Raw genomic sequence first — 24,731 nt, forward strand, 5'->3', positions numbered from 1 at the left:
GAACTTTGCGCTTGCGATAACCCTTTTTCCGCTTGCAGAGCAAGGGGCGAAGTTCTACGCCAACTGCGTAAGCGAAGGATGCCTAGAAACATGGAGTGTGCGTGCGCACAAGTAAAAACTCCAAGCTAACCCATGAAATATGCCTTACGTAAGCGTGGAATTCCCTGCTTCCGTTGGCGCCAATTCTTTTTATATGGTTAGCAGAGCCATGACATTGGGCACAGTCCTTTTACTCTCGGCTGAGAAGCTGAATTGCAAGGGATACACCTATGATGTCGGCCCAGTTTCATAGAGCTGCTTAAGCACAAAATTATGCTTAAGCAAAAGAAATCATGCTTAGTAAAATCAGATTACCGGCCAAGACTCCATCACTCAATTGTTATGCTAAGTAAACAACAGCTAAATACCAGTCACAAGCAATGTATATCAAGCCAATTTTGTCCAGTAACATGCGTAAAATAAGCGAGCTATATTTCCGTGCTTAAGCAAATTTTTTGCTTAAGCAGCTCTATGAAATTGGCCCCAGGTAACCTCAAGCTATTAGTCAAGGTGCTTTGTGGCACAGCAAGCCACATACATGTTACCTATCAATGGACAAAAAATTAAATAATGAACTGTATCTCACTTAACAGTTTTCTAGATACAGCTTCCCAATAAAAACTGTATTTGTTTACGCCATTGATTACAACATACATTTTCAGAAGTTTTCTGGAATACATTTGACTTTTCATAATTGTTCCAGTTTTCATATTAGGATCAATTTAATAGGTCTTTGCAGTATCACAATGACCTTTAATAAACAATGTGATTATGTACTTGTAATATTGTGTTCAATCATTTTCCAGACTGAAAATGTTCTTTCTTTAATTAATTTTATAGACTGGCATATCTGCATAGTAAAGAATAAAATCTCCTAAAAACTATGTACAAATTGTGCGATGCTTTTGTAATTATTTTGTATTCTTTTGCAAATTGTCAGATTACTTCTTGCATTTAAGGCATTATTACGGCCAACAGTTCGTCTCTGCAATTTGAAAAATTACATTTTTTATCTCAAAATGTCTCCCCGATTATTATTTTAATAACCAGAATTGCTTTGGCAACAAATTTTGTATCATTCGAGCTTGCAAACAAAATTGCACCTTACTAACGAATGAATGAAATTACAAATTAGAACACTTAAACAATGTGTTTACATTAAATGAACTTAAATTACATATAAATTTAAAATGATAAAGATGTTTTTTTTTGTACAGTGTTTTATAACAATATGCATGAAACATTGAAAAATATGGAAGAAATTAAAACTGTCCTGATTGGTCGATTGCGAGTCACATGTATGCATTCCAGGGCTGTGATTGGTTCATAACTTGTCACCTGGTATTCTCATAGCTGACTAAAACTCAACGACAAGTGTTGGCAATCTTGCTCCACAGTCAATTATTGAGTACGTATAGTTCAGTCAAATAAGTTACTCCAACAGCAGTTTTGTAAACAATCTCCTGTTAAAGGTTGTTGCCATTTAAAAATCTGTCTGTGCAGCTTTAGCTTTCTTGACGACATCTTACCATTCTACAACTGCAATATTTTGTACCATCCTCCTTTGGAGTCGGTTGAATGTACATTGTACCCAGTACGGGCGCCATTTTACCACTTGCAAGAGAATAATAACTTGCCTTCATACTGCCACTCTATAGTTGCAGGACGCCTTGAATTACTCAACTTGGATAAATCAGCCCAGACACACATTTTTACCACTCTACAATTGCAATAAATCTTGACATCTTCACAGGGAATGTGAAGTCTTAGTCCTCAAACTTTCGCCATCTTGCAACTCCATAATTTCTTGCATCTTAACGTCTTCAGTTGGGAGAGTTAGGTCAGACTTGCGCCATCTTGCCACTCTACAATTGCTGATATCTTGTCAACTTCAGTTGGGAGAGTTAGTTCAGATACTTGCGCCATCTTGTCACTCCACAATTTCTTGCATCTTATCATCTTCAGTTGGGAAAGTTAGTTCAGATACTTGCGACATCTTGTCACTCCACAATTTCTTGCATCTTATCGTCTTCAGTAGGGAAAGTTAGTTCAGACTTATGACATCTTGCCACTGTACAATTTCTTGCATCTTAATGTCTTCAGTTAGGAGTTAGTTCAGACTTGCGTCATCTTGCCACTGTACAATTTCTTGCATCTTACCGTCATCAGTTGGGAAAGTTAGTTCAGACTTGCGACATCTTGCCACTGTACAATTTCTTGCATCTTAATGTCTTCAGTTAGGAGTTAGTTCAGACTTGCGTCATCTTGCCACTGTACAATTTCTTGCATCTTACCGTCATCAGTTGGGAAAGTTAGTTCAGACTTGCGACATCTTGCCACTGTACAATTTCTTGCATCTTAATGTCTTCAGTTAGGAGTTAGTTCAGACTTGCGTCATCTTGCCACTGTACAATTTCTTGCATCTTACCGTCATCAGTTGGGAAAGTTAGTTCAGACTTGCGACATCTTGCCACTGTACAATTTCTTGCATCTTAATGTCTTCAGTTAGGAGTTAGTTCAGACTTGCGTCATCTTGCCACTGTACAATTTCTTGCATCTTACCGTCATCAGTTGGGAAAGTTAGTTCAGACTTGCGTCATCTTGCCACTGTACAATTTCTTGCATCAGACCGACTTCAGTTGGACAAGTTAGTTCAGATACTTGCGACATCTCGGAGCTCCACAATTGCAAGGTATCTTAACATCCTCGATGGGGAATTTATAGTCATACGTCAGCTCCTCTCCTTTGTGGATCTTACGACTGGCGAAGATCACGATGTGTTTCTTGCCGTCGATTTGAATGACCCGGGAGAAACAATTGGGCTGCAAGAGAAATAAACACGATAGTTTTCGACAATTAATTGAATTAATGATGATAACAGAAAACGCTTTTAACTACGGTAACAAAATGTAATGAATTGGGGTGGTTCTGAAACGATCCGTTCTGAAAAGAACCTTGGTTCTTCTCAGAACCACCCTCTTGCTGGTATACTTACATCACATGAATGATTGATGAATCTAGCAGCATTGCCGTGCACTGTTGCATCCACGACGTCAAAATCATCAATGCGGAACATATAACAACCAATGCCCTGAAAGCAAAATGAGTCGATTGTAAAAAAAAAAAAAAATTATAAACAAAGTTGTACATAAAGTTGTAAACAAACTTACAAACAAACTCGTACACAAAGTTGTACACAAAGCTGTGAACAAGGTAAACAAAGTATTACATTTCTTGGGATTGCATACCTTACTCTCGTAGAATTTTTCTCGCTTATCGGTGAGTATTGCTCGGATGACAACACCAGAGTATTCAATCACCATCTCACCGTCCTCAATGGGGCGCTTACAGAACAAACCACGACCATGGATGAAAGACCTGTCAAGATTCACAATAATGTTTATTTTACTAACGGTGGCTTTTTACTTAACGTGTTTGACTGATTATATTCATCTTTTTACTTGTTCATGTATCTTTATTGTTTTATGATCATATTTTATGGATCTTAATTTTGGACCTTTTAATTATTTAGTTTTTGTGGTTAAAATTTTCTTGTTGTAAAGCGCCTGGGAGCATTTTTAATGGATTTGGCGCTATATAAATGTTTTTTATTATTATTATTATTATTTTTTTTTTTTTTTTTTTTTAACCACAAATGGTGGCCCAAGTGAGCAAATTGCAAGGGACTGTACAAAGAAAAATAAGGGAATAAAAAGGTAGCGACAAGTTCTTTCAGGCAGTTCTAAAACAGGCAGGGTCGAATTGCCATGTGATAAAGGCCCGAGCATCTCACCGACAACGCCTGCATCGCCCGTAACAAGAAACATCTTGCATCAAGACTAGAGAAGAGTATCTGCTCACAACCGGTTATAAACACTGGTCATTATCAAAGGTTTAATCACCCCACGTGACGCGCACTCCACCAATAGGAATAGCTTAAAAGTCTGAGGTATTTTGAACATTGTTTCAAATCTCAAATAAACATCAATAGACCTCGTGCACTGAGCCACCATCTTCTTGTAGAGGTCAAACGATGATGGAACAATTTTGAACACGCAGTGCACAGATTTGGCCAATGAATGACTGTTTTTTTAACTATAGGTTAGGGCGCCCCACTGATATGACATAATATGCAACGGTCTTTACATCTCCTTAATCAAAAAGTTATTTATAACTGTCTGGCTCAGCTGACTACCCTGTACATGTACATATACAGATGCACATCGATAATGAGAAATGACGAGTTAGCCCTAGACAATTTGTGTAGCCTAGCACCGGACTCAAGCTCTGGTGTTTCTGACCAGCAGAGTGTGGGTTTGAGTCTCAGTCATGACACCTGTGTTCTTAAGTTGAAAAAAAAAAACCTCAAAAAACACAGGCAAATTGCTCAGATTTGATTCGTACCCTCAGCCTTTGCAATTTTAAGGCAGATATCTTACCAACTAATCTTACCAAGATTGCTTGGTAGTTGAAGGCAGTTGGAATCAACATCAGTGGATACCACAACGTTTTCATAGAGGTTAAATTTTGCTTAAGATGTAACTGTGTTTTTTCTCACAGAACTCTGGAAAGTACCTCCTATACAGTGCTTACTCAAAAATCGATGCAAGGGTAAAAACTAAAGTTAAGATCCTTCCTCACCTATAGACACCTACAGCTTCCTTAGCCGTCTCCTTCAGATGTCTGAACCTCATTGCCATGGGAAGATCAAGACTCGTTGCTCGTCTGAAGGAACAAATTATATCAACAATATTTATTCATCAATTATGCACTCCTAAAAGGTACATTACAGCATAAACACGTCTAAGACCACAGACTTACATAAAACTTACACGGTCTAATGATGATGATAGTAGAAAAACATCACTTGAAATGTCATGTTTTATGAGAAATAAGTAAAAACTAATTTCCCGCTTGGAGTTTTATGACCCAGTTGACTGATTGATCTCAAACTTCTACAGGTTTGTCAGTTCATGTGTATGGTGGACTAAAAAATGCTCTTTGACCAACACCTTCAACAACAATAACAACATACAAAATATACAAACATTTTTTTTTCTTCAAATTTACATTTCAAAGTGAAAAAAAAAAGAGAAGACACTTGATTGGTTGATTAAAACCACAAGATGCAAATGTCTGTCATGATAGAATATTTAACAAAGCAAAGTGACAAAGACTCTTGATTGGTTTATAAAAACCACATGACCAAGCAAAGTGTCAAAGACTCTTAATTGGTTAATAAAAACCACATGACTCCCGTTATCTGTCCTGCTTGGCTCATACCTTGATGATTTGTGCTGCACGTCTTGTTCTTGCGTGTCCTCAACAATCTCTGGTGCTCTCCGATGACGAGACGCCAGGAAGTCAAATATATCGTGATGAGAACGAGACGTAAACATCTCCGCTCTCGCACAGCCGTGTGGGTTGATCGGAGGCTCCTAAGTTTCAAACAAAAAGGACAAAATAATTTAGTGTGAGCATTTCTATACGGATGTGATGGGCTGCTGAAAAAGACACCTGTGCTCTGAGCGCAAAGCGCAAAAGCATGCGAGCTCGAAAACTTGCAAGCATGAAGCCAAATATTTACATTTGTCTCTGGTTTTAAAAGCTCTACTCTGCAATCTGAACACTTAAACAAAATATGTCTTTAGCTGGACTTGAAGCACTGAATAAAGGTTAAGTGTCTTGCTAAAGGACACAGGTGTTACGACCGGGGCCCGACCCCACACATTGCTGACCAGAAAGACCAGACCTCGAGTCCAAAACTCGTATCCGCTCAGCAACGATTCGCCATACAAGGGGGGGGGGCGGGGTGTCTGTACAGAGGATGGATTTGACTACTAACCTCATCGACGGCGGCTCCTCCCTGCCGTTGATGAAACTTAAACTGATACTGCTTGCAGTTCTTGGTTCCATACAGTTGCTCAATGAGGAACACCAAGGCATCATGCTTGATGCCAAGAATCTTCACTGGGTCCACACCTAAAATCAAACCAGTTCAACGATACAAAGTGATTTGAGAGCTGATAAGGAATACCAAGGCATCATGCTTGATGCCAAGAATCGTCACTGGGTCTACACCTAAAATCAAACCAGTTCAACGATACAAAGTGATTTGAGAGCTGATAAGAAATACCTAGGCATCATGCTTGATGCCAAGAATCTTCACTGGGTCCACACCTACATTCAAACCAGTTCAACGATACAAAGTGATTTGAGAGCTGTTTAGTAAGAAACACCAAGGCATCATGCTTGATGCCAAGAATCTTCACTGGGTCTACACCTAAATTCAAACCAGTTCAACGATACAAAGTGATTTGAGAGCTGATAAGAAATACCAAGGCATCATGCTCGATGCCTAGAATCTTCACTGGGTCCACACCTAAAATCAAACCAGTTCAACGATACAAAGTAATTTGAGAGTTGATAAGAAATACCAAAGCATCATGCTCGATGCCTAGAATCTTCACTGGGTCCACACCTAAAATCAAACCAGTTCAACGATACAAAGTAATTTGAGAGTTGATAAGAAATACCTAAGCATCATGCTTGATGCCTGGAATCTTCACTGGGTCCACACCTAAAATCAAACCAGTTCAACGATACAAAGTAATTTGAGAGCTGATAAGGAATACCAAGGCATCATGCTTGATGCCAAGAATCTTCACTGGGTCTACACCTAAATTCAAACCAGTTCAACGATACAAAGTGATTTATGAGCTGATAAGAAACACCAAAGCATCATGCTTGATGCCAATAATCTTCACTGGGTCTACACCTAAATTCAAACCAGTTCAACGATACAAAGTGATTTGAGAGCTGTTTAGTAAGAAACACCAAGGCATCATGCTTGATGCCAAGAATCTTCACTGGGTCTACACCTAAAATCAAACCAGTTCAACGATACAAAGTGATTTGAGAGCTGATAAGAAATACCAAAGCATCATGCTCGATGCCTAGAATCTTCACTGGGTCCACACCTAAAATCAAACCAGTTCAACGATACAAAGTGATTTGAAAGCAGTTTAATAAAAAATACCAAGGCATCACGCTTGATGCCAAGAATCTTCACTGGGTCTACACCTAAAATCAAACCAGTTCAACGATACAAAGTGATTTAAGAGCTGATAAGAAATACCTAGGCATCATGCTTGATGCCAAGAATCTTCACTGGGTCCACACCTAAAATCAAACCAGTTCAACGATACAAAGTGATTTGAGAGCTGATAAGGAATACCTAGGCATCATGCTTGATGCCAAGAATCTTCACTGGGTCCACACCTAAAATCAAACCAGTTCAACGATACAAAGTGATTTGAGAGCTGATAAGGAATACCAAGGCATCATGCTTGATGCCAAGAATCTTCACTGGGTCCACACCTAAAATCAAACCAGTTCAACGATACAAAGTGATTTGAGAGCAGTTTAGTAAGAAACACCAAAGCATCATGCTTGATGCCAAGAATCTTTACTGGGTCCACACCTAAAATCAAACCAATTCAAAGATACAACCTCTACCCTCTGTAACACACAAAAGTATCATTTGACTTGCGAACCATACAAAACCCTTCAACGTCAATTCTTGCATGTGGAAAAAACCCACTGTGCACAGAACTATTTGTTTACTGTGTAGATGCATTCACCACACGATATCATATTGTTGGCTGGCATATAGTTTATCTATCATTCAAAACCACAACGGATGATAATAAATGGTCAGACAGTAGGAGGGTTGACTTTTTTATGTGCTAATCCAATCACTACATGATATCATACTGCAGGCTAGCATAGTTTATCTATCGTAAAAAAAACAAAAAACAAGGGATGATATTAAATAGTGAGACAGTAGGGGGGTTGACTATGTACTGTGTACATGCATTAACCACACGATATCATATTGCAGGTTGGCATTGTTTAATCACTATTCAAAACCACAATGGATGATATTAAACAGTCAAACAGTAGGAGGGTTAAACGTTGTAACTTACCGGCAAAAGACAAGCTTTTCATTCGCGCATCGATCCGCCGTTCTTGAACTTTCTCAACGACCTGTCGCCAAGCTTCCTCCATGGTATCCGCTCTAGTCTGAAACCCGTCGTCGCTAGTGACTTCAAAGATCAACTTGTAGCCGTTGTTGGCTTGCACCGGGGCGGGGTTCTCCTCCGCAATGTTCTCCTTATTCTCTTGAGTCTGAAGTCGCTGGGCGTTGGGTAGATTAAGCTTGGGAGGGATCCGAGATGGTCCTTTTGTGGACTTGTTGGTACGCTGGCCTTTGGCTATTAATGGGAAACAACTTTAATAGTTTGTCGTGGCCAGCTGGACATGTTAACTTGTCTTTTATTAAAGGGTCAGGCACTAATTTCAATGGGCACATCTCGAAATACTAAACTTAATCCAGATGTCAGCAATGGTTAATGGTTAATGAACCCGTCACTGAAACTGTGTAATCATTGAGAAAGACATCTAATTCAAAGCCTAAAGCCTTTTTTTCAGATTCAAATATTTTAGTGTCAAAAACTACGTGAGAGAGTCGTTTCTCACAATGTTTTTAACTATCAAGAGCTGCCCGCTGCTTGTTACTCTTTCAAGTTTTTATGTTAATATATATTTTAAGTCATAACCAAACCTGTGCAGTGCTTTTAAGGAATACATGTACAAGGACAAAATAATGGAGGAAATAGGTCTCACCTTTGTTAGTATTTTTGATTTTTGGTTTTGCTTCAGTCCCGTTGCTGTCCTCAATGAGTTTGTTAATCGGCTCATCAGCCTGGACCACATCGCTGATCGTTGGCATCTTCATCCTAGGACCTGAGGCATTCTTAATCCTTGGCCTTGGCCGAGACGTCCTTGGCGCCTTGTTCTTTGGGAGCAACTTTCTCTTCGCCGTGCTAGCACCTTCCTGCTGCTCGGGCAGACCCAGCTGGTCAGAGGAGTCTGTCTTTGACTGGAGCATCCCAAACTCATCAAACCACATTTTCGAGACTTTGTGTGGGCTTTTTCGCCTCTTGGCCCCTACCCTTGGAGGGAGGTCTTCTGCTGCTGGCCTCTTCAAAGGATTGCCGACACTGGGTCTAAGTGCAGCGTAGGTGTGCTCTAAACGTGCTGATCGGTTGATCTCTTGTTGAATAAGACTTGGGGATTCACTCTGTGTCTGGTCTGCCTTTTGTTGTATAAGCGACCACAGCTGTTCAACGGCAGATGAGGTAGGAATAGACATCATTGGCTGGAGAGATGCGAAAGGTACGGGCTCTGTACTCAGTCCAGCAATGGGAAACGGTGTTACATGACCCTCTAGGGAAGTCCTGTTAGATGAAACTACAGATGGTTGCGAATAGAGCGGGTAGCCGCTTTGTGATGGGTTGGTCAAAGGTTCCAATCTTCTGGTTTGAAGTCCAAAAACAGATGGGTAGAGAATCGAGTCAGACTGTGAAGGGGAAGGTTTGGGCCTCCATGGCAGTCCAGGATCGACGACAGAGGCATTCAGCATAGGTTTGGAAAAAGACGTCGAACAAGATGTTGAACTGACTAGTGAAGGCTTTGGGTGCCAAGGCATTGTGAGTGGGACAGGTGGCACATATAGTGAAGCAAGTTGTTGTGGAATAATGGGAGGCTGCAGAGTACAAGAAACAAAGGACGGGGCAACTTGGAGAGCTGAGGAGGGTACGGGCATGTTGAAAGGGGTCCATACAGATCCAGGTACTGAGACAGCGGGGGAAATCACTCGAGTTACAACAGGACCTTGTTGAGTGTATATATGAGGATAAGTTACTGTACTATGTGATGTAATGGCAATGGTCATGACAGTTGGAGTACTTCTTGGCACAAGAGGTTGTAAGGGTCTAAGCACAGATGGAGAAATCCGAGGAGTACCAAATGGCGGGATGGTGGACATGATGCTCTTAGGGTGGACTCTTGATGGAATCGACGCTGCTGAAGTACATAAGCTGACGGCCGACGATTTCCGGGCAAGACTATCCTGGACAAATTTTTTCATTAAATTGAGAGGGGTTTCCTTCGATGGCTTCCTTGAGATCTGTTCACCAGGCTGAGAGTCTAGAACAGGTGGAAGGGTTATCCCTGAGGACTTGACAACCATCTCTTCATCAAGCTGTTTAACCAGAACAGGTGGAAGGCTCTCCTCTGTTGCTATTCCAGCTATCTGTTTATCAAGCTGTATGGGAAGAACAGGTGGAAGGCTTTCCTCTTCCAACTTCCTACCCTTCTCAGGATGCTCAGTTACTTGTCCCTGTCGCATTTCAGAACCTGGAGGATCCCTTGGGGTTGAACTGGCTGCAGACTGAGCACCAACGCCATCATTTGACACATTATTTTTTTCTGAGTCTCTCGTTGTGGATTGGATCATTTCCAAAAATTCGTGGTTTCCTATTTTGGTTTTCCCACCTTTTTTATATTTCTGCATTTCTGTTTTGAGTCTAGTAAACTCCTCCGTTGTAACCGAGATGACTTTCCGGCTTGTGATGACACAATCGCCAGCTTTTCCTTTGTGGTTGGGAGCACTTTGATTTGTTGAAAGCTTAGCCCGTTGGGAGCTTGAGTGGCTGCGAAATATTACCTTCAGGTAGTCTTTTGAGTTTACATTTGAATCCAATGCATCGGAACTTGAAGGCTGACTTGATGCATCCACATTGACAGGTACTTGGTTGATCCTACTATCTGCAAGTTTAACTTCCTTTGGAGAATTTCCTGTGGTAGAATCATCTTTCTTCACTACTGGTTTTGTTTTAATTGTTTTCAGGGGTCCCATGTCTGGTTGAAGCCCAGTCCACAGGTCTAACAACTCCTTGTTTGACACAAAGTCTCCCATGACTCGCTTGAGTGGCCAGCGTCGGGCAGGCTTTATGGCATCTGCAGAGGCAGATTGGGTTTCTAATTCGGTTGTTTTAAGTTGAGTCTCAGAGGTTTTGTCTGATTCCTGATGTTGTTGCGAGTCCTTTTCTCCTTGCAATTTATTTTGAACCACTTTCACATCTTTTGACGATGTGACAGCATTAGCCGAATCAACCTCTTCCAGTGGTCTTTTCCTGGATTTCTCAACATTTTTCATTTGTGGCTGACTTTGAGGGGTTCTTTTCCTGAGGATTCGTTGACATGGTGGAGGCGTTGATTTATCTGTTTCAGGACCCCCTGATTCAGATGTAAGCAGCCTACGCACCTTTCTTGGTCTACCTGGTCCTCTCTTGAGACCGGGTGTGATTGGTTTGAACTCGGATTTCCCATCAGCAGATACTGGCGTTATACCAACTTTGTTCGATTCAGATTTCCAAACTGCAGATACTGGAGTAATACCAACTTTGTTCTTCCTTGGTCTACCTGGTCCTTTCTTTACCTCGGGTGTTGTCATATCTTCAGTAAACGTTTCTCTCATTTCGACTTCCGGGGATGTGACATCCTTTGACAGTAATTTCTCTGGATTCTCTGAAGGTGTTTCCTCCGATGATGTGATACTAACACTGGACGTCCTTCTTTGCCTTGATTGTTTTTCTTTCGGTGTGTCGACAACGCGAGTAAGACGAGAGAAGGTTGCCCTCATTGGGTACTTTTTCCTTGATGAGGGACTGTCTTCGATATCCATTTTGTCGCCAGTGGAATCGTCCTGATTATCCTTTTTGGACTCGGAATCAGACATGCCTGGAACAAAGACGCCAGTTCTTTCATCGAGGACAAAGTCTCCCAACTGTTTTGGTTCCTTAGTGATCAGTGAGTCAGTCTCATCATGCATTGACTTCTCAAAAGTATCGTCTCGTTGTAACTTTTCAAATGGCTCCTGACAAACTTCTGAACTGTTTTTCTCAAATACTTTATCACTTTCAACACCTATCACCCCTACTCCTGACTCTGAATTGCTATCTTCTTTGAAGTCTTCCAGAACATGTGGCAAATCGGTTATGTTTCTTTCTAAGCAGGGTGTGCTTGGCAGTGATTGAGACTTGTCAGACTGGACTGGAGCAGATCTATCCGAAAAGCTTTGGTGATGTTCCGGCGAGCTTGGCAATGAGTTCACAAGTTCTGTGGAAGGTGTTAAAGGGAGACTGCAAGAAAGACTTCCAGCTTGTTTGCTCTGCCCAGCACAAATATCATGGAGAACAACAATTGCCTTCCTCAGGGCAACAAAGGTGTCTCTTGGGTTAAGCTTCTTGGCTTCCACTGGTTGTTCCCGATTGCTTTGATTGTATGCATTGTCTTCGGTATCCATGGATAAATTAACGCCGTCAGAGTTGAGTTGGCTCTCGTCTACAAAGATGTCTTCATCTGAACTTCCTGGTGGCAGCACTTTAACAACTGGAGAGTGACTGGGATCACTTTTCTCACGATCTTTCTTTATGCTCTCAGAAGGTACAGCAACTAGCTCTGATGAGTTGTCGACCTCAAATTGATTCTCGCTGACATTAACATCAACTTCGTCTCTCAGTTCTTCTTGCACACTTCTTTCTTTTCTCTCGACGTCCTTCTGATCTGGTCGTTCTAAAGAGACTGGAGGAGAAGCACTTCTCAGGTTTTCAGGACAACAACTTCCCTGGGTTTGAGTTTTTTCAGTTAACATTGTTGGTGAATCTCCCAACTTGATCTTCTTTGCAGCTGGTTCAACAACTTCCTCGTCCGAAGAATGGGAATAAGCTACTGGTTCCTTGGCTGAATCCTCCTCGAGGCTTTCCTCAGAGGGTGACGTGACTCCAATGGGTTCTTCAAGTGAGCCCTTGGTGGAACCAAGGAGACCATCTGCTTCTACTTCCTCAGAAGTACTACTCGACAAGTTTAGAAGCAGCTCAACCTCTTCTGGAACATGTCCTTCAAGGCTATGGACCTGTTCCTCGGACGAAACGTTCACACCTACCTCAGGAGTTAGTGATGTGTTCTTGGAGGCGGAGTTATTTTCCTCCTGTGCAGAAAGTTGGAGGTCATCATCCACATCCATGTGTTCCGATTGGTCAGTATCTGAGGCTTCCCCGACTTTATTAACCAATGAGCTCACAACAGGAGTTTCAATCACAGCAACTTGTCTTGACTCGCTGTACTCTATCTCACCATTAGGCGCAGCAACTTGGGAAGCACTGTCGGAAGATGTTTCAAGCACATTTACGTCAGCGCGGTCAATTCCACAAGGAATCATAGGTTCAGGATGTGATGCCATATCAACTCCTTCCGTCGTTTGATTTGATGATACTTCAGATGGTGACTGGGCCTGGGATTTGTCTTCATGTAAAGCTATTCCAGGACTCTGTTCAAGTGTGAGGTCATCTCTGAATTCAGAACTCCCACATATGGCGCCCTCTGTTGGTGAGTCACTGTCAGTTTCTCCAACTCCAACCACAGGCACATATAATTGCCTGTGTGTTGTGGAACTCTGAGGTACAAGGTCACTTAGACAGCTTCCAGAGGCATTGTCGTTCCGAGTCAAAGGGAAATTTGATTTGGTTTCAGAAGAATTACTTTCATTTTTGTGCAGCATTGTGCCTCCTTCCAAAGAGGCTTCATCTCCCCTTTGTTCGCTAATAGAGGAGTCCTTGCTATCCTCGCTCAATTCCGACTGTTCCATATCTGCCGATGATAGGGGTGTGGATTGTTCAGCTGATTGCTTTGCCAGCTTCTCCATTGCGATGACATCAGTCACAATGTCTTTAGTGAGTTGGCTCAAATCGGTTTCATCCTCTGTACTCTCTTGCGAGCTGAGTCCATTTTCTTCTTTCAGCGTGTCGGTGTTGTCACTACTCTCGACAGTCTCTTGACTATCCTTGAGTCGGGGATCCAAGTCTGAATCCGAATCAAATGTTTCCTTGGGGCAAGATGATGTCACTTCATCCTTCGCATCGTTGTTTTCAACAATAGTTTCTTTTGGCTCTCCATTCGCGGTTGTGGTGCTCTGCTGCACAGAGCTTTGACAAGGTATTCTGTTTGTGTCTGCAATAATTGAGCCTTGCTCAGCATTGGTTGTTTTTACTTCCGGTGATTTGTCCTCTGGGGAGTTGGTTAGCAATGTATCAATAAACTTGATTACTGATCTTGTGGGAGTGTCGAGTGAAGACTCTGGTAGCGTGGCCACTTTATTAAGTCCTGAAATCAATTGTGGTCCATTACTCCTTACAGCGCTCTCAATCTCTGACTGGAACAAACTTGTAACCGTGTCAGGGCTTTCGATCGCGGCTTTCCCAAACGACTCCTCTTCAATGGAATGAGAACCTAACATAGAAGTTCTTGAGATTAACTCAGAGTTTCGTGTGGTAGAGTCGAAAATTGCTGTAGCCCCAGTTGATGCTTCGCCCGTTGACCTCTCAGGAGAGCCTGTTGAGGCTTCTCCCATTGACCTCACAGAGAAGCCTGTTGAGAATGTGGCACCAACTCCAGATTCAGAGCTTGGAACTGCCATCTTTGCTGCTCCACCAACTTGTGAGAAACCTACAATGTCTTTGGGTTGCCCTTCCTGGGAGCATACAGCTTCAACATGGCCAAGTTGAGCAGCAGCTCCTGCAGGAACAGTCTCTGACGACACACTACTGTCTTGGGAAGATCTTCTTGTCATCTCCTCGGTTCGGCCGCTCTGGGCAGCGTTATTCAAGCTCATGACCATCCGACTCAGATCAGATGAGAGGTCATTATCATGAGCCAGATTTACCATGGTCAAGCTCGGGTTGGCAAGGGCACTCTGAGGCAAACTCTTTAGTGTTTTCTCCGAAAGACCAGACGTGTTAGACGGCGGTATCGGCCAAGACTGGGTAAGTCTAACATCGCCGACAGTAGATTGGAATGCCGGGTCTTGACTCTGAAGTCCGAACGAAGGGCAGCTTTTGTTTAATTTACCACTGGAGTCTAAATCATCAGGGTAATCCATCAGAGCTTGGTCTAACATAGGAGGCTGATCTTTAAGCGAAAGATCATACTCTCCGATCTCCATGGCAATTTCTGAGTTAATCTGTTCGAAGGCCGCATTAAGAGCCATCTCCGGATCGATGCAACCTTCTCTTAGATCCGCCTCACACTGTAGGAGAGTCTCTGGATCCAGCAATGACTCTAATCCTGTACTGTCGAGAGATAATTCAAAGACACCGTCAATCATCTCAACTCCCGCCTCCTTGCCTCGGAGTTGCATCCCTTCATCTTCCTCAGGAATGCTCGGCATGTCGTTCGGGAGCTCCGTGATTTGAACCTGAGACTTCCTTTTATGGAGGGCGCCCGGACTGTGGGCTGTGGTGTGGTTGACATCGAGGGGCGACTTTGGGGTGCTGACAACTTTGCATTCATAGATGCGGATCGTGTAGACACAGCGCCGTTGTGCGTCAAAGGTACTCCAGTAGACTCGCTGACACCTAGAATTAAAAAAAAAATGAGAAAAGTACAGACACTTGTAAACTTCTATTTAAAAAGAGTGCATACACTTTTGATAAGAGAAAGACCTCATAGTCTTACATGCAGTAATGCCATGTCCAAGATGTGCATTGACCTGAAGATATGCACTCCAAAAATTAATGACCGTAAAAACTGACTTGGTAAAAAACACTGGAGAGCTGTAATTTTAGAGAAAGCGGTATTTTTTTACCCCAAAATCTGAAAGCGCACAATTCTATGCATTGAGCGGTTTTACCCATCATTTTCTTACAACTTTGATGACCAATTGAGCACAATCATCCCGGGAGAACGATTGACATCCATTTTGTTGGGGTGCTTGTTACTGGTATTCAGCTTTTGTTTGCTTATCCTGAAAATCACATGGAAATTTGGTTGGTAATCCTGTTTTTATCAAGGAAGAAATTTCGTGCTAAGCAAATTTTTGTGCTTAGCAGCTCTATGAAATTGGGCCCTGGGAAGCCAGTGGATCGCCGTAATGGGATGTGACTTTTTAATATTAATATCAAGTAATAAACCACAAGGGAAACTGACTCGGTAAGTCCTGACTAGAGCTGGATTTGCACCGAAGACATTTGGATGAGCATGCCAGGGCTCTACCAACTGAGCTATCAAGCGCTAGAAAACTAAATGTGAAAGCACAACCCAATGATTTCAAAGCTTTATAACTTACCTGAACTCTAGAGGATACAGGGCATCCTGTTGGTCCGAGGAGGGACCGAGACGACCTAGGTCATCCACAGTCAACGACCCAACCATGACATTGATACGACTGACTTCAAGTCCCTGAGTGAAGTTACGATTGAGTTTCATGTTGTCTAGGCTGACGCAGACACGACGCAGCACGGCGAAGTTACCATCTTGGATGATCTGAAGACAGACCAAGAGAAATAAACTTCAGTCTCAAGATTAAAATAATCATGCGTGTTGTGGCCGCGTGGATTATTTATTAAGAACACTAGACTCAAGCTTTGATATTACATTGTTTAGCATTGCACTAGAGGCAGGACGGGCCGTTTACTTGTAAAGGGAGCTGAGATGGTCCAAGGAATGAAAAAAAAAAGGCCAAGTGACCTACCATTCGATTTCACCAAACTAAGTTAGGATTAATCATAAGACTTAATAATCATAATATGGATTTATATTACGCACCTCTCCATAAAAGAAATCAAGGTTCCTCCACAAAAAAAACACGTTTTAAGTTCTCTATTCATAGCAATAGGATGCATTGAACCCATCCTTAGTTAAGACGAGGATAGGAATATTCCTACTGTTTTGTGTAATCGGCTGCACGGGTAACAATGCTGGAGTGCCATCAGCCACAATTTGGAGCTCTACATAAGCTTGGGCGATATTGATTTATTTTATTCACGATATACTGCCGACAATATATCGCGATATTCGATATAATCGCGATTAATGAAATTTGACATCATCAGTCTTAAAACTCCAAGAGAAAGTTGTAGATGAGACAGTCCTAGCATAAGAGAGGTGTTCTAATGACCTATTCTTCTGGTTTTACTCCAAACCTATGGGGTGCAAGATGTCTCAGCTAGCAAATACATCGCGATACTTAATCGATATATCGATATATCGCAATTATCGCGATAATATATCGATATTTCGATTAAAACCAAATCCATCCGATATCGAAATCGTGTCAAAATTAATATCGCAATATTTGATAATATCGTGATATCGCCCAAGCTTAGCTCTACATGTATATACAAAGCCACTATTATTAAATTTCTTAAACTAAGTCTTACATCTCGATCCACTTTATCACGATGCGTGTTGCAGAAGACTTTCTTGTCCTCCTGGAAGACGCATTTAATCTCCCGAGCACACATGAAGTGGAAATTGGCAGGACACCCTCGCTGGCAGCAGCCGACTGTCGCTCCAAACTTGTTGCAGTTCTCGCAACGCTGTTGATTTATAAAAGAAAAATTAAAAAGTTTTTTTTTTACAATCGATCCTGGAGATTGGACATGTTTAAATACAAACACAAATACAGAGACAGAGTAATAATAATAATGGACATTTTTTTTGTTATAAAATGCATATGATTAGAAAGATATTTTAAAAGTAGAATATAATGATCCAAATAAGTATCACTCGAAATTGCGTGGTTTTCCTTTTACCTCGTCGACTAACATGGTCGGCCATGTATGGTTCTTGACTCCCATAAATGGCCGACCGTGTTAGTTTGCAAAGTAAAAGGAAAACCACGCAATTTCGAGGCAAATTTGTGTGGATCATTGTATTTTACTTTTAAATCATTTTTCTAACCATATGCATTTTATAAAAAAAACGGTTACAAACGCTTTTGAAAGACCAACTCGACCGATCCAAGGCAATATCATGGCTAAATGAAAAGCCCAGGAAGGAATGAAAAAGATGAATCTATTTGCTTTCATTTTTACTAGAATCTACTTCACACTCACCAGCTGCCTGCCTCTCCAGATTGCAGCGTGAACGTTGACTAACGATCCGTCCATTTCTTCAAATACCTCCGCCGACCACAGACCGCAGTTGATGTGTATCCACTCATCCTAAAATAAATAGATTTCAGAACTAGAATATGAATATTCATGAGAATGAGACTTTTACAGAGGTGTACGTTTGGTTATCACTATTAAGCTTGGGCGATATCGATTTATTTTATTCACGATATATCGCCGACAATATATCGCGATATTCGATATAATCGCGATTAATGAAATTTGACATCATCAGTCTTAAAAGTCCAAGTGAAAGTTGTAGAAGAGACAGTCCTAGCATAAGAGAGGTGTTCTAATGACCTATTCTTCTGGTTTTAGTCCAAACCTATGGGGTGCAAGATGTCTCAGCTAGCAAATACATCGCGATATTTAATCGATATATCGATATATCGCGATTATCGCGATATATCGATATTTCGACTAAAACCAAATCCATCCGATATCGAAATCGTGTCCAAATTAATATCGCAATATTCGATAATATCGTGATATCGCCCAAGCTTAATCACTATTAAAACTAATGACAATAAAACATTCTCAGTTAGAAGCCTACAGCAGCTCTTGATAGTATAAAGAATTTTGGAAAAAATTTCACTTTAAGGTAATGTGGTTTTGTAAAAAATATATCAGTTTTAATGGCCCATAAGTAGAATCCGAGACAGTAACAGGGCTTGAATTTCACAGCGGCCACGACAGCCATTGCCTTCGTTACCCTTCAAGTGGCCGTGATGCCCCTTGAAAATAACCCAACATTAGGGCCAAGTTTGCCGTGCCCTTTCCCCTCAGGGCTGTCGTGCCCTTTTTACCTAAATTCCAGGCCAGCAGTAACACTTCTTAGATTATGCTATTCCTAATAGAGGGTTATTCTTCCACCGCGGACATATTCGTTAGGATTTGAAACTTTACATGGTGGCAGTATAACTAAGAAAGTTTAGCAGTAACACCATGTGGGTATCTCTTTTGAGTAAAGTTGCTTCTGAAAAAGAACCGGTGGTTACCGACTCGACAATTAGATCAGTATGCTCTGATCATCTTCAGGATTAAAATAATAATAATTAAAATAATAGTAGGTATCTGTAATGCGCCAAATCAATCTTTACAGATGTTCAAGGTGCAAGCAGAGACAATGCAAACACAACAATACATGTACATATCCAGTGAATGCTAAACAAACAATGATACTAACACTATTTAAAAACAACAACAATGGTAAGAAATCAGAACCAGGAGGGGAAACCACGACCAGACCTGCAGCATTGAGCCAAAGAAAGTCCCGCCAAAGCCGGTCTCTCTATGACGAGAACGTGCAGGCCAAGCCGAGCGATACCGGACACACACTAAAACATAATATGAAAGATCACTAATCAATCGATTGAAAAACCAAAGGTACACATTGCCTATAAAGCATAAATCGTGCTCGTTTCAAATGCATCATCAAACAAAAAACGGGCCTGGGTCGACAAACGACTCATTTTGCTTGATCCCATCTCATTTGTTTTTCTTACCTGTCCGCAGTAGAGCAACCTTCCCCCACCGTTAGGATCTTCATCTGAGAATCTCCCGCATAAACAGCATCGTCTGGTATCATCTGTATTGGGCTCCATCAAGGGGGTCACTTGAGCACTTCCTCCTAGACAAGGTCAAAATAATAACAATAATTATGGCTTCTTAGTAGAAAGGCTGACCTAAATGTACACACGGTGGCGCATTTAATGGACTTTTTAGGCTATTTAATCACACTTTGTCCGATTTTTCCCAACGGCAAAATTAAACTGTAAATCAGATGGAAGAATATAGCGCTCATCTTTTTCATTATTTTTTTTTATGAGGTATCCCCTTAAAGGAACACGTTGCCTTGGATCGGACGAGTTGGTCTATAAAAAGCGTTTATAACCGTTTGTTATAAATTGCATATTGTTTTAAAGATGTTTTAAAAGTAGAATACAATGATCCACACAAATTTGCCTCGAAATTGCACGGTTTTCCCTTTACCTTGTCGACGAACACGGTCAGCCATTATTTTTGACTCCCATAAATGGCCGACCGTGTTAGTTCGCAAAGTAAAATGAAAAACACGCAATTTCGAGGCAAATTTGTGTGGATCATTGTATTCTACTTTTAAAACATCTTTCCAACCATATGCATTTTATAACAAACGGTTACAAACGCTTTTCAAAGACCAACTCGACCGATCCAATGCAACGTGTTCCTTTAACTCACGAGTCTGGATGGCCAATTCAAGTTGAGGGCGACATTTAACTGATCGTTCCAGGTCAACTTTCACCAGGGGCACACTGCCTCCTTCTCTTTGGGCTGAAACAGGTTTACCCTTTTCACACTCTGTAAGGATGTAGGCTTGGGCATCATCCACTAGGAGCCTGGTTGGTAGAGCAGAATGCACTACCTTCCCAACTTTTTACAGTGCAACCAACGCTAACCCAACTCATTTAGAGATTCACCTTAACATGGTTTACCGCAAACATTATTAAAAAGCAGTATTGGCTAAGTGCCTAACTCAAAGGCATAAAGCCATGACAGCAGAAAATAAAAAAATAAGAAAAGAATTGACTGATCAGCTTACAGCTTTCAAGTATGTGCAAACTAAAATTCCACCATGACGTTTTACCGTCTGAATATTTACAATGAAAGGCCCCGCAAACTCCCAAAGAACAGTTTTCCACCCCTTTATTTCCAAAATGGGTCACCTACCGATGATTCTAGCTGGGGCCCTACTCGTGGGCGAGAAGGGGAGTCGTTTAAGAGGGGAGGGCTGTACCACTCCAGGCAATGGGTGTTTCCTCTGCATCCACTGTGCGTATTCATGATCACTGTGTGGTGGTAGTACAGCTTGGGACAACATACCACTGAAATAAGAGAGGAGATGATTGGTTGATAAGAGCCAATCAGAAGTCAAGTTATAAAGAAAGCTTAAGAGAATGTACAACTAATGCAAGAGAGGAGAGACATGATTGGTTGATCAGAGGGTACATGGACTGATAAGAGCCAATCAGAAGTCAAGTTATAAAGTAAGCTTAAGAGAATGTACAACTGATGCAAGAGAGGAGAGACATGATTGGTTGATCAGAGGGTACATGGACTGATAAGAGCCAATCAGAAGTCAAGTTATAAAGAAAGCTTAAGAGAATGTTCAACCATGACAACTGATACAAGAGAGGAGAAATATGACTGGTTGATAAGAGATTAAATGGACTGAAAGAGCCAATTAGGTGTCTTGTTATAAAGAAAGCTTGAGATAACATTCCACTGAAATAAGAGGAGAAATAATGGGTGGTTGATTATAGTGTAAATGGACTTATAAGACCCAATCAGATGTCAAGTTATGAAGAAAGCTCAAGATAACATGCCCCTGAAGAGAGGAGAAATATGATTGGTTTTCTAGAAGGTAATTGACTCAAAAGAGCCAATCAGATATGAAGTTATGAAATAAAACACGATTTTTAACAAGTTTTTTTTACCACCAAATGATGTGATGACCTTGGTATCACAAAAAATGTCAGAAATCGGAGCTTTAACTATTGACGAGCAAATTAATTTGTTGAATAATTTCTCCGGTAAAGATCAAATTTGGCAGTGAACTGTTGCAGATAAATCAGTTCACATTATGTGACACTTTGAGAAATACTCATTACCTTATTCTTGCAGGACCTTGTCAACTTTGAAAAGCAACTGTCAAAGCTATTCACACCCCTAAACTAACTAATGGAACTGCCCACTTACTCAGGGTACTTCTGGTTCTGCTCCCATGACTTGGACGTTTCCACTTGGTACCAGGGGAACATCTTATTCATATTCTTCAGGAAGATGGCGCAAGACGTGCGATTATTTCGCTTCAGGTTGTACGACTGTTCTGTTTCAGACGACAGTGAGTGTTGGATGATACGAACACAGTCGTCACAAAACTCAGCCTGTTCAAATTGAAAGGATATTAAATTTGGTTTTATTATAATATAATATAATAATATCAAAGTCTTATATAGCGCACGTATCTACCTAAACAAGGTACTCAAGGCGCTGAGTATATACAAACTTTCAGAATGATAGGTCCTAATTGCAGTGATGAATTTTGGGACCCAATTATTTAGCATCTTAAAAGGGTTTACAAGGTGCTATGGCGCCATACAGCAGCCACAGCCAGGAACACCGGGGCAAACCCCTTCTCGTTTCGAAAAGTGCACTGGGTTCTTTTACATGCATTACACAACACTTGGGACCAACGACTTTACGTCCCATCCGAAGGACGAAGCAATGGTTAAGTGTCTTACTTAAGGACACCCTTACACCGTTGTGTGTCAGCAATGTATAATCAGTAATTTTCCAGAGGTCGGTGAGAAAAAATCACAGGCATACTACTCGGGTGGAATTCGAATCCACGACCTTTGCAAATCTAGAGCAGTGTCTTACCAAGACGTTGCCCGAAGGCTAGAGGCAGTTCGAATCCTATGTTTCAGCAGCGCATATCGCAACGATTTAATAGATGTTAAAGCTGCATCGGGGACAGATCAGTGCAAGGGTAAAACCCAAATTTACATTGTTATGATGACATTTTTTTTTTCGTCTGAGTGAAATTTAAATAGCATGTAAAACTATATTAACCAGTTATGGTAAAATACCATAACTGGTTAATACATTTTACATGCTAAAATTGAGACAAAACATATTTTGGTGACATTGTTTTTTCTCATTTCTCAAAAACTACAGCACCTCAGCTGGGACGATTTCTACTATCATTATCTTCAAACTGTGTAAGTTTAATATAAATATGTGGACATCGTGTTTTGAGTCCTACATAAAGTACCCAGACCCTTTAACACTACCTGCTAATCAACATTGCAGGATCAGATCCTACTGGAACAAAAAAATGTGATTAAATTAAAAGAAATTCTTCTTCACTTACCACAGTTTTGTAATGTCCTTGTCTCACTCTCTTGCTCACCAATCGGAGATCTTTGGGATGTTTGACCACCTTCGTTATCTTTTCTAGCTGACCTTTAGACTGTTCTACCTCTGCAGTAATGGAATCATCCAAGTTTTTGGAATCGTCCAAATTCTTGGAATCAATTGTTCCGGCATCACCATTTCCGTCAGTTGCATCTTTTACTGGTTCATTTTCAGATGTTTCATTTTTGGCAGGTATCGTTGCGTCGTCTGTGACTTGATAAGGGTTGACTGACACGAAGTCACTTTGTGATGATTGGTCCACAACACCCTTCTCCTCAATGTCCTGAACAGGTGTATCTAAATCAGACTTATCCATGTTCGGGGGCCCCTCCTCTGTTAGTGCATTTGTAATAGAATCTTGCTCATCCCCTTGCACATGTACTACAGCTTCGGAGCCTGAGGGCTCTGGAAGTCTGGATATTGTCTCCTCTTCTCGACTATTGTTCTTGCTTGGGGAATGCCTTTGAAGCTCGGTGGAGTCAGCTGCAGGGATTTGGTTGCTCTCTTCAGCAGATGTCCCATCTTGCACTGGAGAAGGATCCATAACGGTGTCAGAAGTGGGATCTGCGACAGCAGAATCAGAGACCATCCTGGGTTCCACTTGATCCTTCCCTAGATTACCAACATTAGAAACATCAACACCACCTTCCTGATCCTGAATGTCTTGTGAACCTGAGAGATCAAGGCTTACATCTGACTTTGATTCTGAGAGAGCATGTGTGTCACTTTCTGGTTGTGCCTGTCCCTCTTCTGAGAGCTCAGAGTTATTGGTTTCTGGAGAACGTTCCGAGGAAACTGGCATTGGTAGTTCATGGCTGGACGATGCATCTTCAGTGGATTCCTGGGCCTCTCTAGCATCCTGTTTTGGGGCTTCTGGCAGCATGGAAGAAGGAACATGACCATGCTCCAATTGTACTTCCATGGACTCTGTCCTTTCTTCATCTGGTACGACCTTTGCAGAATCTGTTTCACTCTTGCTGCTATCGAGCTCCAAGGTTGCTGAGCGACTGCCTTCTCTAACCTCCTCATTCTTGTCTGTCGTCTCAATAATGAGCGAGTCTACTTTGACTTCAGTCTTTTCTTTTGTACTCAAACTTGAAGGTCCAGGGTTCGACTTCTGCTCCTTCAAGAATCTTGGAGACACTCGACGTGAGATGAAATCAGTCTTGGATTCACCTGGACTGGAGTAAGAATCTGCTGATAGCGTATCACTGAGAGCTGGCGATGGAGTGAGGTCTCGTCGCAATCCTGAAGAGCTTGCTGGTGACGAGGAACGATGCCTACCAGACTTCACCTGACCAGAAGAAAAAATGTTCAGTTTCAAAGGACATAAATGAAAGCAGCATGAGCAAAATAATTTGTGCATATTTTTTTTTAGATATCGCCCAACTCACAAGGCCGGCCAGTCACTTCAAGTCAAAGGCTGCACTTAACTGATTTGGGCTATCGACCCAAATCAACTGCCACCAGGGACTGTCACCACCTACTCCTGGGGCTGAAACAGGGTTACCCAACTTCACGGTCCATTAGTATGCAGGCATGGGTATCATCCACTAAAGGACCCTGGCTGGAACAGCAGATTGCACTACCATCCCAACTGACAGGACAATATTATTTGGTCTTATTTTCTAAAGTATGAACAGTTGTTACCTTCTTCTCCAGGTTAACCAGATGAGAGGCGCTGCGGCAGTTGAGCATGGCTCGTAAGACGTTCTGGAAGCCGGCTTCCATCTCTTCCTCCAGTTCAACCTGCCACTTAGCCGGACGGACAGGATCACACTTGACGCAGATGTAGGGTACGGTCTCCGGCAGGTCAGTCATGATGTGATACATATCCTCTGTAAAGAGAGAGAGATGTTTTGGGAGTTGAACAAA

At 41.6% G+C, this 24,731-nt stretch overlaps 1 protein-coding gene across 1 annotated transcript in view; it reads right to left on the reverse strand.

The window, feature by feature from the left end:
• Nucleotides 1-352: 352 nt before the first annotated feature.
• Nucleotides 353-24,731, reverse strand: part of LOC117306604 — a 43,904-nt gene continuing 19,525 nt past the window's right edge. The window contains exons 15-30 of the mRNA XM_033791089.1: nucleotides 24,507-24,694; nucleotides 22,813-24,150; nucleotides 21,636-21,823; nucleotides 20,607-20,761; nucleotides 19,403-19,527; nucleotides 17,841-17,948; nucleotides 17,163-17,321; nucleotides 16,070-16,266; nucleotides 8,728-15,359; nucleotides 8,028-8,315; nucleotides 5,885-6,021; nucleotides 5,323-5,477; nucleotides 4,681-4,764; nucleotides 3,288-3,417; nucleotides 3,035-3,130; nucleotides 353-2,861 (exon numbers count right to left, since the gene is read on the reverse strand). Of these exons, the coding sequence (XP_033646980.1) occupies nucleotides 2,688-2,861; nucleotides 3,035-3,130; nucleotides 3,288-3,417; nucleotides 4,681-4,764; nucleotides 5,323-5,477; nucleotides 5,885-6,021; nucleotides 8,028-8,315; nucleotides 8,728-15,359; nucleotides 16,070-16,266; nucleotides 17,163-17,321; nucleotides 17,841-17,948; nucleotides 19,403-19,527; nucleotides 20,607-20,761; nucleotides 21,636-21,823; nucleotides 22,813-24,150; nucleotides 24,507-24,694 (10,154 nt within the window). The 3' untranslated portion in view covers nucleotides 353-2,687. The remainder of the gene's footprint in view (nucleotides 2,862-3,034; nucleotides 3,131-3,287; nucleotides 3,418-4,680; nucleotides 4,765-5,322; nucleotides 5,478-5,884; nucleotides 6,022-8,027; nucleotides 8,316-8,727; nucleotides 15,360-16,069; nucleotides 16,267-17,162; nucleotides 17,322-17,840; nucleotides 17,949-19,402; nucleotides 19,528-20,606; nucleotides 20,762-21,635; nucleotides 21,824-22,812; nucleotides 24,151-24,506; nucleotides 24,695-24,731) is intronic.

This window comes from Asterias rubens, unplaced genomic scaffold, assembly GCF_902459465.1.
Source record: "Asterias rubens unplaced genomic scaffold, eAstRub1.3, whole genome shotgun sequence".
Classification (NCBI taxonomy): domain Eukaryota; kingdom Metazoa; phylum Echinodermata; class Asteroidea; order Forcipulatida; family Asteriidae; genus Asterias; species Asterias rubens.